This window comes from Microcaecilia unicolor, chromosome 8, assembly GCF_901765095.1.
Source record: "Microcaecilia unicolor chromosome 8, aMicUni1.1, whole genome shotgun sequence".
In the NCBI taxonomy this organism is placed as follows: Eukaryota; Metazoa; Chordata; class Amphibia; order Gymnophiona; family Siphonopidae; genus Microcaecilia; species Microcaecilia unicolor.
Genome location: NC_044038.1, coordinates 209259791 through 209274622, shown reverse-complemented (window position 1 = coordinate 209274622; position 14832 = coordinate 209259791). Strand labels below are relative to the sequence as shown.

At 50.1% G+C, this 14832-nt stretch overlaps 1 protein-coding gene across 1 annotated transcript in view; it reads right to left on the bottom strand.

Annotated features, from left to right (window-relative positions):
• The window catches only part of CTCFL (CCCTC-binding factor like), a 64645-nt gene extending 59747 nt beyond the window's left edge, over positions 1-4898 (bottom strand). Inside the window, exons 1-2 of the mRNA XM_030213458.1 lie at positions 4760-4898; positions 373-506 (exon numbers count right to left, since the gene is read on the bottom strand). Coding sequence (XP_030069318.1) covers positions 373-506; positions 4760-4859 — 234 coding nt within the window. The 5' untranslated portion in view covers positions 4860-4898. The remainder of the gene's footprint in view (positions 1-372; positions 507-4759) is intronic.
• Between the last annotated feature and the right edge of the window lie 9934 nt (positions 4899-14832).

The window sequence follows — 14832 nt, the reverse complement described above, 5'->3', positions numbered from 1 at the left end:
CCCTTAAGGACGTCCAACATTTTTTTTTTTTTTTTTTAACGGAGCCAGCGGGAGGGGGGGAGAAAAGGAGGGACCTGGCTCCACCAGGTTTGCACTTGCTCAAGAAGAGCCCTCAACCCCAGGTACTCAACAAAACCTAAAAATTAGGCTTAGAGACCTAGCCAGAGCTGCTGCTGTGTGTGACCACCACCTGCTGAGATAGAGAACATACTGAGGAGTTTCCGGCAGCACATGACCACATATAGGGAGGCAAAAGGATTGCTCTCTATCTCCACCTGCTGGTAGATGGACACAACCCACCAGTCTATGGATTGATCAGCATGATGATATGGAACTTGTCTTATCCCTGGAGATTTGCCCTGCTGCACTTACCTCCACACATGAATACGTACACATGGAACACTTAAAGGGCTTCTCATGCGTGTGCTTATAGCGCTGGTGCCGCATCAGCTCTCCGCTGGTGACAAAAGCCATGTCACAGTCCTTGCACTTGTGAGGTCTGACCCCTGGAGGGGGGAGGAGAGGTCTCAGAGAAAGAGAACTAGCACAGCATGTCACATTTTATTTATGTCTCATGTTTTATACAACACCCTCCCTAAAGCTCTGGACGATACACAACACGTAGCACTTTTGAACTGTATGCTAAATCAGTGGCCACCAAACTCACTCTCAATGCACTGATGAGCTGCAATTCCTCTGGAGCGGGGGGGGGGGGGGGGGGGGGGGGAGGACCTCAATAACTTTCTAAACCAGACATTGACAAAGTTTTTTTACCCTGGTACCATGGGGGTAACTCTATAAATAGCACCCAAAGTTACATGTTGGGAAGATCAACACTAACAGGGCAGCTGAGAGACAAAGCCAGGCACAGGGCACACTCCCCCCCCCCCCCCCCCCTTCGCATGTGGGCCCACTTACTTGCTTGTCTCCTGCTCCTGTGGGTCAGGATCATGTTAACTCTGCCCTGCTGTACAGGTCTTTCTTCCTGCCGCGTCCTCTCCCATGTTTGTGGAAACAGGAAGTACTTCACACAGGAGGCGGGACGAGGCAGGAAGAAGGACCTGTGGCTGGCAGAGCAGACTTATCGCGATAACTCAATAACCCAGCACAGCGGCACACAGGAGCAGGAGACCAATCTCAGAAATGTCGGCGCCAGGCGACGCCCCCCCCCCCCCTTGGAAGCCAGGCCCTGGGGAATCTTGCTCCCCCCCCCCCTTGGCGGCCTTGTGCTCCAAACCAGTATTCTGCAAAGGACGCTCTGTGCAGAGCACCCATTACACAATATTAGTTTAGTGCGGATCTCGCACCAAACTTTGGATGTTCCCTCCCTGCTGCTCCCTCTGCGCGGAACAGGTTACTTCCTGTTCCGGGGCAGAGGGAGCAGCAGGGAACGAGCGGACTCGGAGCCGATAGGCGCACGGCACCTCCCCCCCCCCAGCAGGTAAAAATGCACCCGGGGGGGGGGGGAGTGTAATTTCGCTGGGGGGGTCGCGCTGCACCCGGGGGGGTGGTGTAATTTCGTCGGGGGAGGGGGGCTGCGCTGCACCCAGGGGAGTGGCGCATTGGCGATCCACACCGGGTGTCAGTCAGCCTAGGAACGCCACTGGAAGGGGGGCACCTACATGTGGGTACAGTGGGTTTCTGGTGGGTTTTGAAGGGCTCACATTTACCACCACAAGTGTAACAGGTACGGGGGGGGGGGGGGGGATGGGCCTGGGTCAGCCTGCCTGAAGTGCACTGCACCCACTAAAACTGCTCCAGGGACCTGCTTACTGCTGTCATGGAGCAGGGTACGACATTTCAGGCTGGCAAAAAATATTTAAGAAGTTTTTTTTTTAAGGGTGGGAGGGGATTGGTGACGACTGGGGGAGTAAGGGGAGGTCATCCCCAATTCCCTCCGGTGGTCATCTGGTCAGTTTGGGCACCTTTTCCTGGCTTGGTCGTAAGAAAAAATGGACCAAATAAAGTCACCCAAGTGCTCGTCAGGGACGCCCTTCTTTTTTCCATTATCGGTCGAGTACGCCCGTGTTAGACACGCCCCAGTCCCGCCTTCGCTACGCTTCCGACATGCCCCCGGGAACTTTTGGTCGTCCCCGCGACGGAAAGCAGTTGGGGACGCCCAAAATCGGCTTTCGATTATGCCGATTTTGACAACCCTGTGAGAAGGACGCCTGTCTCCCGATTTGTGACGAAAGATGGGCGCCCTTCTCTTTCGAAAATAAGCCTGAATATGGTTCAACCCTTTCTCAATCCTAGTGTCCAGGCATGCTTCTTTTATCTGCCCTCACACAGAGCTTCCTCACTGGTAGGCAGAATACAACGGGCCAAAAAGAATGGGCTCAACCAGTCGAGAGAGGCTCCTGGCCTATTAATCCCCACTGAGCAGGCCATTCGGCAATTTTCAGCAGCACTTCAGTGGGTAATGCCATTGAATACTGCCTGTGACCAGGGGTGCAGCCATCACTTATTTAGTTATTTAATACATTATAACTCGCTTATCCAGCCATCTAGGTGGGGTACAACACAGCACTCATTAAAAAAAAAAACAACAGATAAAACATGTCAAAAAAACTCCAACAAACGCTTTAGAAAACAACTTATCAGGGGAGTTATCAAGGTGCAATAAAAGGTGAGCTTTTACCACACCTAGATTTGCCATAGGAGTCAACAACCTGTGGTATAACAGTCCCACAGGTTGCTGACTACCATGGTAAATGAATAATATTGCTTGTGAGCCTCCTTGCAAGCAGCGTTATTCCAACAGCCTGGGAGCACTGGGTCTCAAAGCCATGGCCCAATGCTCCCGGGTTGGAGCCTAAGTGGCCAGTGCTTTTTCCCTCCATCCCAATCACAACTCCCCACCCTCTCTCCCCAATCACATCCTCTCAACCCCCCAATCACATCCTTCCAAACCCCAGAAACAATAACGAGACTATTACTAGGGGCTCCATTTTGGAGATGGCATCGGCAGGGCAGGAGAGACTGGGGACTGCTTCTGCCTAAAGACCACTAGACAAACAGGGAAAATGCTGGTGGGACCCACAGGGATGGTAAGGGGTCCTTTGAGGGGTGTTGGGGATGTGCTTGAGGGGTGTGAGAGATGTGTTTGGGGGGGTGGAGGATGTGTTTGAGGTTGTGGAGGAGAACGGCACCAGCCCTTTATGATCGGGCCTGAGAGCATCAGGCCATAGCCTTGAGGCCTGATGCTCCCAAAATGGCAAAACAACCCGTTTTTGGCTGGGTTTATTCTGCTGTCATTTTTTGTCCATAACATGACTTTCAGAGTGTACCCAGTGCACGCCACAAGTCACGTTCTGGTTTTTAAAAAGTAATGAGCTGTTTTACATGCATTTACATGTTTGGATCTCATTACTGTGAAACCTGTGGTGACTTACAATACTGCTGTCCTATCTTATCTGCCGAGCTAACTGGGCAACGGTCTGAATATCGGCTGGTGTCCGGTTAACTTCCGGGTGAACTATTCAGTGCATGAGCCCAGACATGAATATCTGGACTCAGTTCAGTCCACGGCAGTAAGCAGATTATAAACCAAAGACCGCAGTGGGCTATTATTCCCAATATGTTAATTAAAAAACAAATATCACACTGTCAAGCTTTCACCCTCCCTTAAGTAGAGGAGTGTGGTAACCGTGTTAGTCCACTCTTAAGGTTATCAATAGAAATCAAACAAAATAAAACATGGAAAAGAAAATAAGATGATACCTTTTTTATTGGACATAACTTAATACATTTCTTGATTAGCTTTCGAAGGTTGCCCTTCTTCGTCAGATCGGAAATAAGCAAATGTGCTAGCTGACAGTGTATATAAGTGAAAACATTCAAGCATTACTATGACAGTCTGACAGGGTGAGAGGACGGGGGTGGGTAGGAGGTATGCATGGGGACATCAAAGCATATCACTGATATTCTAACAGGATGGGTGTGGATAGGTGAAGGGTGGGGTGATCAACAGAGACATACAGCTTTATGGTTTATAATGGGTTAGGAACCCCAGATCCTTGTTAAGTCCTTTCTGTTGGGTGTTAAAATATTCAATCATTCTGACTTCAAAGGTCTTACGTTCTTGTATGGTTTTAAAGTTACCTTTCAGTATTCTCACTGTGAAATCACTGGTACAGTGTCCTGGTTCTGTGAAGTGCTGTCCTTCGTTACATTTTTTACACTAAATCCTTAACAAGGATCTGGGGTTCCTAACCCATTATAAACCATAAAGCTGTCTGTCTCTGTTGATCACCCCACCCCTCACCTATCCACACCCATCCTGTTAGAATATCAATGATATGCTTTGATGTCCCCATGCATACCTCCGACCCACCCCCATCCTCCCACCCTGTCAGACTGTCATAGTAATGCTTGAATGTTTTCACTTATATACACTGTCAGCTAGCACATTTGCTTATTTCCGATCTGACGAAGAAGGGCAACCTTCGAAAGCTAATCAAGAAATGTATTAAGTTATGTCCAATAAAAAAGGTATCATCTTATTTTCTTTTCCATGTTTTATTTTGTTTGATTTCTATTGATAACCCTCCCTTAAAAAAATTCACACAATGTGTGATTCACAACTGCATCCCAAACCTAGCAACAATGCCAGTATATCCAGATCAGAAAGGCTGGCTTTTACAGTGTACAGACACAGCTGTCTCTTCCTATGGGGAGGCCTCTGATACGACACTATTTTATGGCAAATTGATGGCAGGCGCTCGGAGGGCTGCACACGTTTGCACGCTTCCCTCACCTGTGTGCGCGTAGATGTGGTTACGCAGAAGAGTGACGGTACGGAAGCCCTTGCTGCACATGTGACACTTGTGAGGTCTCTCATTCGTATGAGTCTTCATGTGACGGCTGAAGTTCGAAAGCTTCGCGGTGGTGAATTCACAGAGCTGACACTGGTGGGGGGCGTTTGCACCTGGAAGAGGTAAACATTACATTTGGGCTCTTTAGGTTTGACCATGCAACAGGGAACAGACACTAAAGCACAGGTAATAAAGGCTAAGCACAGCCTGTCTGCCTGGTCTTCCTTCTCAAGACACTAGTGCACACCCTGCTTGTTGTTCCACACAGCTAAGAACCTTCCACACCCTCTCGTGTTCTGAAACTATTCTTATGACCTTAACACCCAGGGTCAGCTTAACCTATGCGCTGGTGGTTGCCAGGGTGGCAGCTTCTGGGGGGGGGGCCTTAGAAGGCAAAGAGCAGCTGTAGTCAAAACAAAACATTAGTACCAGACAGCCACACAAAGAACCATCAGCACATCTTTTTATGAAAATACAATAAAACAAATAGGAGGAAATATTTTTTCACTCAAAGAATAATTAAGCTCTGGAACTCATTGCTGGAGGATGTGGTAATAGTGGTTAGCCTATCTGGGTTTAAAAAAGGTTTGGACAAGTTCCTGGGGGAGAAGTCCACAGTCTGTTATTGAGATGGACATGGGGGAAGCCACTGCTTGCCCTGTGATTGGTAGCATGGAATTTTGCTACTAATTGGGTTTCTGCCAGGTACTTGTGACCCGGATTGGGCACTGTTGGAAGCAGGACACTGGGCTAGATGGACCATTGGTCTGACCCAGCATGGCTATTCTTATGTTCTTATGATAGGAAGGGTGGGAGATTATCAAATAGGCATTTAGCCAGGTAAATGGGTTTTGGAAATTTCCCGCAGTATGTGCACATGTAGATAATTGGCTGTTTGAAAACTTGTCACCCTCCCTGTCAGTAAAAAAAAATGCAGAGATGATCCATTAAGTTTGTGTAGCTGTTCTTATCATCCTGCTAATCCAGTACAGACGTGTTGGAGGTACCCAAGTAGCTTCTAACATGGGTATGAAGAAACCAACCCCCCTCCCTGGAAGTACTCCTTCTCCTAATGCCATATTTCCCTGGCTGCCAAATCCAATCTATAATGCTTATCAAAGAAGTGCAAAGAAGGCCCTTTGACCACCCTGCGAATGTTCTCTGTGGAAACTGTTTTAAATTCTGCCCAGGGGGAAGCCTGAGCTATTGTGGAATGCACTTGAACACCATTCGGAACCTGTAAGCCTTTCAGTACGTATGCCATGGTAATCACGTCTTTGATCCACCTGGCTAAGAAAGACTTGGATATTGCCTCTTCCTTGTAAAGACCACTGAAGAGACCAAATAACCTATCCAAATTCCTAACCACGAACCTTGAGCTACCTGAGAACTTGCCAAACATCTAAGAAGCAGAGAGATCTATCCTTCCCAAGCATTTCTCCCTCAGAAGAGAGATTATTTAGCTCAGTTGAAATGTAGACACCACTTCTGAGAGGATGAATATTGTCAACTGCCTTATCTTCACAGCTCCCGTTTTACAGTGATGATACAACTTGAAACCTGTGACTCTGTCTCCATCTGCTGGCTGGGTGGCATAAAGGTCTGGTCTAGTAGGATGATAAGGAATGATTTTATTTCAAAATATAACCTAAAAGATCAAGGAAGTCAGCACTTCTGTCACATGCAGCTATCCCCAGGGTCCCTTCAGCACTCCTAGGAGAGGAAGGTCACTAGCAGTGCCCAGCTCATTCATTCACCTTCCTGCCTCTCAGTATCATGCCAAACCTCTTTATGGAAGCACAGAGGTGCAGCTAAATACTTCTTCACCTCTCTGCACCAGATGCATATAAAGACCTCATGTTACCTTCTGCCTTCATCTTGTCTCTTCTCATTCCAGGAGCTTTTATCTTCCTTCTCCGTCCCTCTGAAGATGCCTCATCATACCCATAGACAGACAGGCTACTTTTTGCCACAGTGTCTGCTCGCTGGTTGGTTTTGCTGGCTGTTGGCGAGTGTTCATTTCCTGGTGCATCAGGAACAAGCGGTGCCTTATCACTCCCCCAGGCAGAAGGTGCATTTCTGATCTGTAACAGCCATAAAACAAGTGATCACAGGCTCACCCTAAGCAAATGAATGCATAACACAAGCATAACTGTTTTAAGTTATATAAAAATTTTGTGCTGCTTTTGAGGACCAGAGTTTGAGATACCCTCCAACTAGATCTACAAGATATTTATTGACTCAGTGAAATATATGTACTTGCAACATATTCAAGCTTTATTTTTAAAAGGATAATTATCAAAAGCAGTTCCATGAATAAAACACTGCTTTACCTGTTGACACAGAATTGTATAAAACTTCACACATTTATATCTTGCATGCATAATGTACTTCAGTGATTTTCAGAATTTTTAAAGAAACATTGATATCAAGTTAAATGATATGGAAAGCTGTTGTCACGATTGTGGCTGTGACCCCTCTTTGACTTACCTTGTTTCCAGATGGTCAGCTTCTGAGCTGGCTCCTTGTCTGTTCTTTCCCACTTCCTGTGTGTTCCAAGTCTCACTTTGGTGTTCAGTGTGTATTTCCTGCTTCTGTCCTGTAGGGTTTCCACTTCCTCTGTGTTTCAAGCCTCACTTTGGGTTCTGTGTATTTCCTATCTCTGTCCTGTTTATAAGGAAGTGGTTCACTTTCATTCGGGGCCTTTGCAATGCCAAAGGTCCCAAAATTAGTCTGTGTGTGAGCACTTCTTCCTTGTTCTTAATCTGTGTGCTTGTGGGCACTTCTGCCTAGATCCTTGTTGCTTTGTTCATAGCCTCTGTGCCCGTGGGCACTTCTGTTTAGGGTGCCTGTGTGCATTTCTGTTTCTGTTCTTCTCTGTTTGTTTGCTTTGTGTCCTGCCTAGTCTGCCTTGCTTGCTCTAGTCCCTTCTACCTTAGCTTCAGCCTTAGTTCTTTTGTCTGTGTGGGTCAGCTTTGTATCCTGCTTGTCTCTGCCCTGTTTGTCTTCATCTCCAGTTAGCTTCTGTTCCCCTCCTGTTTTTATCTGCCCTGTCTGCCTTCAGCTCCAGTTAGCTTCTGTTCCCCTCCTGTTTGTATCTGCCTTGTCTGCCTTCAGCTCCAGTTAGCTTCTGTTCCCCTCCTGTTTGTAGCTGCCCTGTCTGTCTTTAACTCCAGTCCCCTTCCTGCTTGTCTCTGCCTTGCAAGCCTTCAGCATTGGTTCTGTCCCTGCTTGTCTGTCTTTACCCTGGTAGTCTTTAGCTCCAGTCCCCTTCCTACTTGTCTCTGCCCTGTTTGCTGCCAAGCTTGTTTGTAAATCCTGAATCTTGCTTGAGTTCCTGAATCCAGTTCCAGTCCAGTCAAGCCAAGCTTGTTCATGAATCCGGTTCCAGTCCAGTCTAGCCCAGCTTGTTCCAGAATCCGGTTCCGGTCCAGCCAAGCCAAGTCCATTCCAGTCTCCTGTTGTTCCAGTCTGTCTGTTCCAGCCCTGCCTGTCTACAGCTCCAGTCCTGTTAGTCCAGTCTTGGTTGCGGGATTTTGCCTCCTGCTGCCGCTCATTGACAATAGTCCAACGGCTCACGTTGTTCCAGAGTCCGTGACTGTTTGTTCAAAGCCTGGGATCGTGACAGCTGTCTCCAGAATGACAGGCAGATTGTGGAGTACCTCAGGGTCCTTCACTATCGCCCATATTGTTTTGTTTTCTAGCTCTTTAGGTGTACTCCTCACTTTAATATTCCCTTATCTCTTGTTTGTCTGTCCTAATTAGATTGTAAGCTCTGTCGAGCAGGGACTATCTCTTCATGTTCAAGTGTACAGCGCTGCGTACGTCTAGTAGCGCTATAGAAATGATAAGTAGTAGTAGTAGTAGTAGTACTTCTTCATTCCTGAAATCTTTCTTATTATATATAAGCAGACAATGTGCAGATGGTTTTCCCTATGTTTTCTTCTTTTACTGATTTGTTCCTTTTGGTTAACGACTGTTTCTTGACGATCTCACAATAGATGACTATGACTAAACTTAAAGGGGTCCTTTTACTAAGCCGTGTAAGCATCGCGAGCCCAACGCGTGCCAAAACGGAGTTAACGCATGGCTATCACATGGCTCTTGTAATTTCATTTTTGCGCTGCGTCCAATACGCGCGGCTGAAAAATAAATTTTATTTTCTGCCGTGCGTACTATATGCGCGTCAAGTGGCATTTGCCACACGTAGGTCATTACCGCCCAGTTACCGCATAAGACTTTACCACTAGGTCAATGGCTGGCGGTAAGGTCTCAGACCCAAAACGGACGCGCGACAATTTTCATTTTGCCATTTTCGGTAAAAAAAATTTTAAATGCCTTTTCTATAGGTGCACTGAAAAATGATTCTGCACGCACCCAAAACCCGTGCCTACACTACTGCTGGCCATTTTACAGCGCACCTTATTATATATATAAATATATTGTGATAAACACAGGACTGCCCTAACCCGAGGACGCTGCCAGAGGGCACTGTCTCAGGGAACAGTCTGGAAAATGCCCTGATCTGGTCACTAGAGGGAGCCAAAAGGGGTATGTCCATGTAATGACCTGAAGGGACAGCTAGGGAGTGCTCATAGTATAGGACCTGCCCTTCCCTGAAGAGGCCACCAGAGGGGAGCTCTCAGAGTAGGTTAGGGAAAGGTGGAGAGAGTTCTGGGCCTGGACCTTTCTGGAACCAGTGGGAGGGGCCTAAAGAGGTGGGGAGGATTATTAGCCACCCTATAAAGAGCACCCTCCAAGAAGAGGAGATGGGGACCTGGGAAGCCTGCTGGAGGAGATCCCCAAGAAGTGGAGAGAAGGATCCCGCTAAAAACCAAGAAAGTACTTACCTGGTATGGACATGGTAGTAATGGAACTGTGTATTATTGGACGTTGAATGATATGCGGTAAAGAAATTGTTCCCCACAAGACTGGAGCAGAGTGCTAATAAAATGGATTTGCACCTGGTGTATCCAATTTGCATATTTGTGGAAGCTGAGAAAGCGAATGCTACATACCTGTAGAAGGTATTCTCCGAGGACAGCAGGCTGATTGTTCTCACTGATGGGTGACGTCCACGGCAGCCCCTCCAATCGGAATCTTCACTAGCAAAGTCCTTTGCTAGCCCTCGCGCGCACCGCGCATGCGCGGCCGTCTTCCCGCCCGAAACCGGCTCGAGCCGGCCAGTCTCATAAGTAGCAAAAGAGATACAAGGGAAGACACAACTCCAAAGGGGAGGCGGGCGGGTTTGTGAGAACAATCAGCCTGCTGTCCTCGGAGAATACCTTCTACAGGTATGTAGCATTCGCTTTCTCCGAGGACAAGCAGGCTGCTTGTTCTCACTGATGGGGTATCCCTAGCCCCCAGGCTCACTCAAAACAACAACAATGGTCAATTGGGCCTCGCAACGGCAAGGACATAACTGAGATTGACCTAAAAAATTTACCAACTAACTGAGAGTGCAGCCTGGAACAGAACAAACAGGGCCCTCGGGGAGTGGAGTTGGATCCTAAAGCCCAAACAGGTTCTGAAGAACTGACTGCCCGAACCGACTGTCGCGTCGGGTATCCTGCTGCAGGCAGTAATGAGATGTGAATGTGTGGACCGAAGACGTCGCAGCTTTGCAAATTTCTTCAATGGAGGCTGACTTCAAGTGGGCTACCGACGCAGCCATGGCTCTAACATTATGAGCCGTGACATGACCCTCAAGAGCCAGCCCCGCCTGGGCGTAAGTGAAGGAAATGCAATCTGCTAGCCAATTGGATATGGTGCGTTTCCCCACAGCCACTCCCCTCCTATTGGGATCAAAAGAAACAAACAATTGGGCGGACTGTCTGTTGGGCTGTGTCCGCTCCAGATAGAAGGCCAATGCTCTCTTGCAGTCCAATGTGTGCAGCTGACGTTCAGCAGGGCAGGAATGAGGACGGGGAAAGAATGTTGGCAAGACAATTGACTGGTTCAGATGGAACTCCGACACAACCTTTGGCAAGAACTTAGGGTGAGTGCGGAGGACTACTCTGTTATGATGAAATTTGGTGTAAGGGGCCTGGGCTACCAGGGCCTGAAGCTCACTGACTCTACGAGCTGAAGTAACTGCCACCAAGAAAATGACTTTCCAGGTCAAGTACTTCAGATGGCAGGAGTTCAGTGGCTCAAAAGGAGGTTTCATCAGCTGGGTGAGAACGACATTGAGATCCCATGACACTGTAGGAGGCTTGACAGGGGGCTTTGACAAAAGCAAACCTCTCATGAAGCGAACAACTAAAGGCTGTCCTGAGATCAGCTTACCTTCCACACGGTAATGGTATGCACTGATTGCGCTAAGGTGAACCCTTTCAGAGTTGGTCTTGAGACCAGACTCAGACAGGTGCAGAAGGTATTCAAGCAGGGTCTGTGTAGGACAAGAGCGAGGATCTAGGGCCTTGCTGTCACACCAGACGGCAAACCTCCTCCATTGAAAGAAGTAACTCCTCTTAGTGGAATCTTTCCTGGAAGCAAGCAAGATGCGGGAGACACCCTCTGACAGACCCAAAGAGGCAAAGTCTACGCTCTCAACATCCAGGCCGTGAGAGCCAGGGACCGGAGGCTGGGATGCAGAAGAGCCCCTTCGTCCTGCGTAATGAGGGTCGGAAAACACTCCAATCTCCACGGTTCTTCGGAGGACAACTCCAGAAGAAGAGGGAACCAGATCTGACGCGGCCAAAAAGGAGCAATCAGAATCATGGTGCCTCGGTCTTGCTTGAGTTTCAACAAAGTCTTCCCCACCAGAGGAATGGGAGGATAAGCATACAGCAGGCCCTCCCCCCAATCCAGGAGGAAGGCATCCGATGCCAGTCTGCCGTGGGCCTGAAGCCTGGAACAGAACTGAGGGACTTTGTGGTTTGCTCGAGATGCGAAGAGATCCACCAAGGGGGTGCCCCACGCTTGGAAGATCTGGCGCACCACTCGGGAGTTGAGCGACCACTCGTGAGGTTGCATAATCCTGCTCAGTCTGTCGGCCAGACTGTTGTTTACGCCTGCCAGATATGTGGCTTGGAGCACCATGCCGTGACGGCAAGCCCAGAGCCACATGCTGACGGCTTCCTGACACAGGGGGCGAGAACCGGTGCCCCCCTGCTTGTTGACGTAGTACATGGCAACCTGGTTGTCTGTCTGAATTTGGATAATTTGGTGGGACAGCCGATCTCTGAAAGCCTTCAGAGCGTTCCAGATCGCTCGCAACTCCAGAAGATTGATCTGTAGATCGCGTTCCTGGAGGGACCAGCTTCCTTGGGTGTGAAGCCCATCGACATGAGCTCCCCAGCCCAGGAGAGACGCATCCGTGGTCAGCACTTTTTGTGGCTGAGGAATTTGGAAAGGACGTCCCAGAGTCAAATTGGACCAAATCGTCCACCAATACAGGGATTCGAGAAAACTCGTGGACAGGTGGATCACGTCTTCTAGATCCCCAGCAGCCTGAAACCACTGAGAAGCTAGGGTCCATTGAGCAGATCTCATGTGAAGGCGGGCCATGGGAGTCACATGAACTGTGGAGGCCATGTGGCCCAGCAATCTCAACATCTGCCGAGCTGTGATCTGCTGGGACGCTCGCACCCGCGAGACGAGGGACAACAAGTTGTTGGCTCTCGCCTCTGGGAGGTAGGCGCGAGCCGTCCGAGAATCCAGCAGAGCTCCTATGAATTCTAGTCTCTGCACTGGGAGAAGATGGGACTTTGGATAATTTATCACAAACCCCAGTAGCTCCAGGAGGCGAATAGTCATCTGCATGGACTGCAGGGCTCCTGCCTCGGACGTGCTCTTCACCAGCCAATCGTCGAGATATGGGAACACGTGCACCCCCAGCCTGCGAAGTGCCGCTGCTACTACAGCCAAGCACTTTGTGAACATCCTGGGCGCAGAGGCGAGCCCAAAGGGTAGCACACAGTACTGGAAGTGACGTGTGCCCAGCTGAAATCGCAGATACTGTCTGTGAGCTGGCAGTATCGGGATGTGTGTGTAGGCATCCTTCAAGTCCACAGAGCATAGCCAATCGTTTTCCTGAATCATGGGAAGTAGGGTGCCCAGGGAAAGCATCCTGAACTTTTCTTTGACCAGATATTTGTTCAGGGCCCTTAGGTCTAGGATGGAACGCATCCCCCCTGTTTTCTTTTCCACAAGGAAGTACCTGGAATAGAATCCCAGCCCTTCTTGCCCGGATGGCACGGGCTCGACCGCATTGGCGCTGAGAAGGGCGGAGAGTTCCTCTGCAAGTACCTGCTTGTGCTGGAAGCTGTAAGACTGAGCTCCTGGTGGACAATTTGGAGGTTTGGAGGCCAAATTGAGGGTGTATCCTTGCCGGACTATTTGGAGAACCCACTGATCGGAGGTTATGAGAGGCCACCTTTGGTGAAAAGCTTTCAACCTCCCTCCGACTGGCAGGTCGCCCGGCACTGACACTTGGATGTCGGCTATGCTCTGCTGGAGCCAGTCAAAAGCTCGCCCCTTGCTTTTGCTGGGGAGCCGAGGGGCCTTGCTGAGTCGCACGCTGCTGACGAGAGCGAGCGCGCTGGGGCTTAGCCTGGGCCACAGGCTGTCGAGAAGGAGGATTGTACCTACGCTTGCCAGAAGAGTAGGGACCAGTCTTCCTTCCCCCGAAAAATCTTCTACCTGTAGAGGTAGATGCTGAAGGCTGCCGGCGGGAGAACTTGTCGAATGCGGTATCCCGCTGGTGGAGATGCTCTACCACCTGCTCGACCTTCTCTCCAAAAATATTGTCCGCACGGCAAGGCGAGTCCGCAATCCGCTGCTGGAGTCTATTCTCCAGGTCGGAGGCACGCAGCCATGAGAGCCTGCGCATCACCACACCTTGAGCAGCGGCCCTGGACGCAACATCAAAGGTGTCATACACCCCTCTGGCCAGGAATTTTCTGCACGCCTTCAGCTGCCTGACCACCTCCTGAAAAGGCTTGGCTTGCTCAGGGGGGAGCGCATCAACCAAGCCCGCCAACTGCCGCACATTGTTCCGCATGTGTATGCTCGTGTAGAGCTGGTAAGACTGGATTTTGGCCACGAGCATAGAAGAATGGTAGGCCTTCCTCCCAAAGGAGTCTAAGGTTCTAGAGTCTTTGCCCGGGGGCGCCGAAGCATGCTCCCTAGAACTCTTAGCCTTCTTTAGGGCCAAATCCACAACTCCAGAGTCATGAGGCAACTGGGTGCGCATCAGCTCTGGGTCCCCATGGATCCGGTACTGGGACTCGATCTTCTTGGGAATGTGGGGATTACTTAGTGGCTTGGTCCAGTTCGCAAGCAATGTCTTTTTTAGGACATGGTGCAAGGGAACAGTGGACGCTTCCTTAGGTGGAGAAGGATAGTCCAGGAGCTCAAACATTTCAGCCCTGGGCTCGTCCTCCACAACCACCGGGAAGGGGATGGCCGTAGACATCTCCTGGACAAAGGAAGCGAAAGACAGACTCTCAGGAAGAGAAAGCTGTCTTTCAGGGGAGGGAGTGGGATCAGAAGGAAGACCCTCAGACTCCTCGTCAGAGAAATATCTGGGATCTTCCTCTTCCTCCCACGAGGCCTCACCTTCGGTGTCAGACACAAGTTCACGAACCTGTGTCTGCAACCTCGCCCGGCTCGACTCCGTGGAGCCACGTCCACGATGGGGGCGTCGAGAGGTAGACTCCCTCGCCCGCATCGGCGAAGCTCCCTCCGCCGACGTAGTCGGGGAGCCCTCCTGGGAGGTGGCCGCAGTCGGCACCGCACGCGGTACCGACGTCGGGGACCTCACCCCGGGCGATGGGCCAGCCGGCGCCACGCTCGACGGTACCGGAGGCGCAAGCACCGCCGGTACCGGAGGGGTAGGGCGCAACAGCTCTCCCAGAATCTCTGGGAGAACGGCCTGGAGGCTCTCGTTCAGAGCGGCTGCAGAGAAAGGCAGAGAGGTCGATGCAGGCGTCGACGTCAGAACCTGTTCCGGGCGTGGAGGCTGTTCCGGGCTGTCCAGAGTGGAGCGCATCGACACCTCCTGAACAGA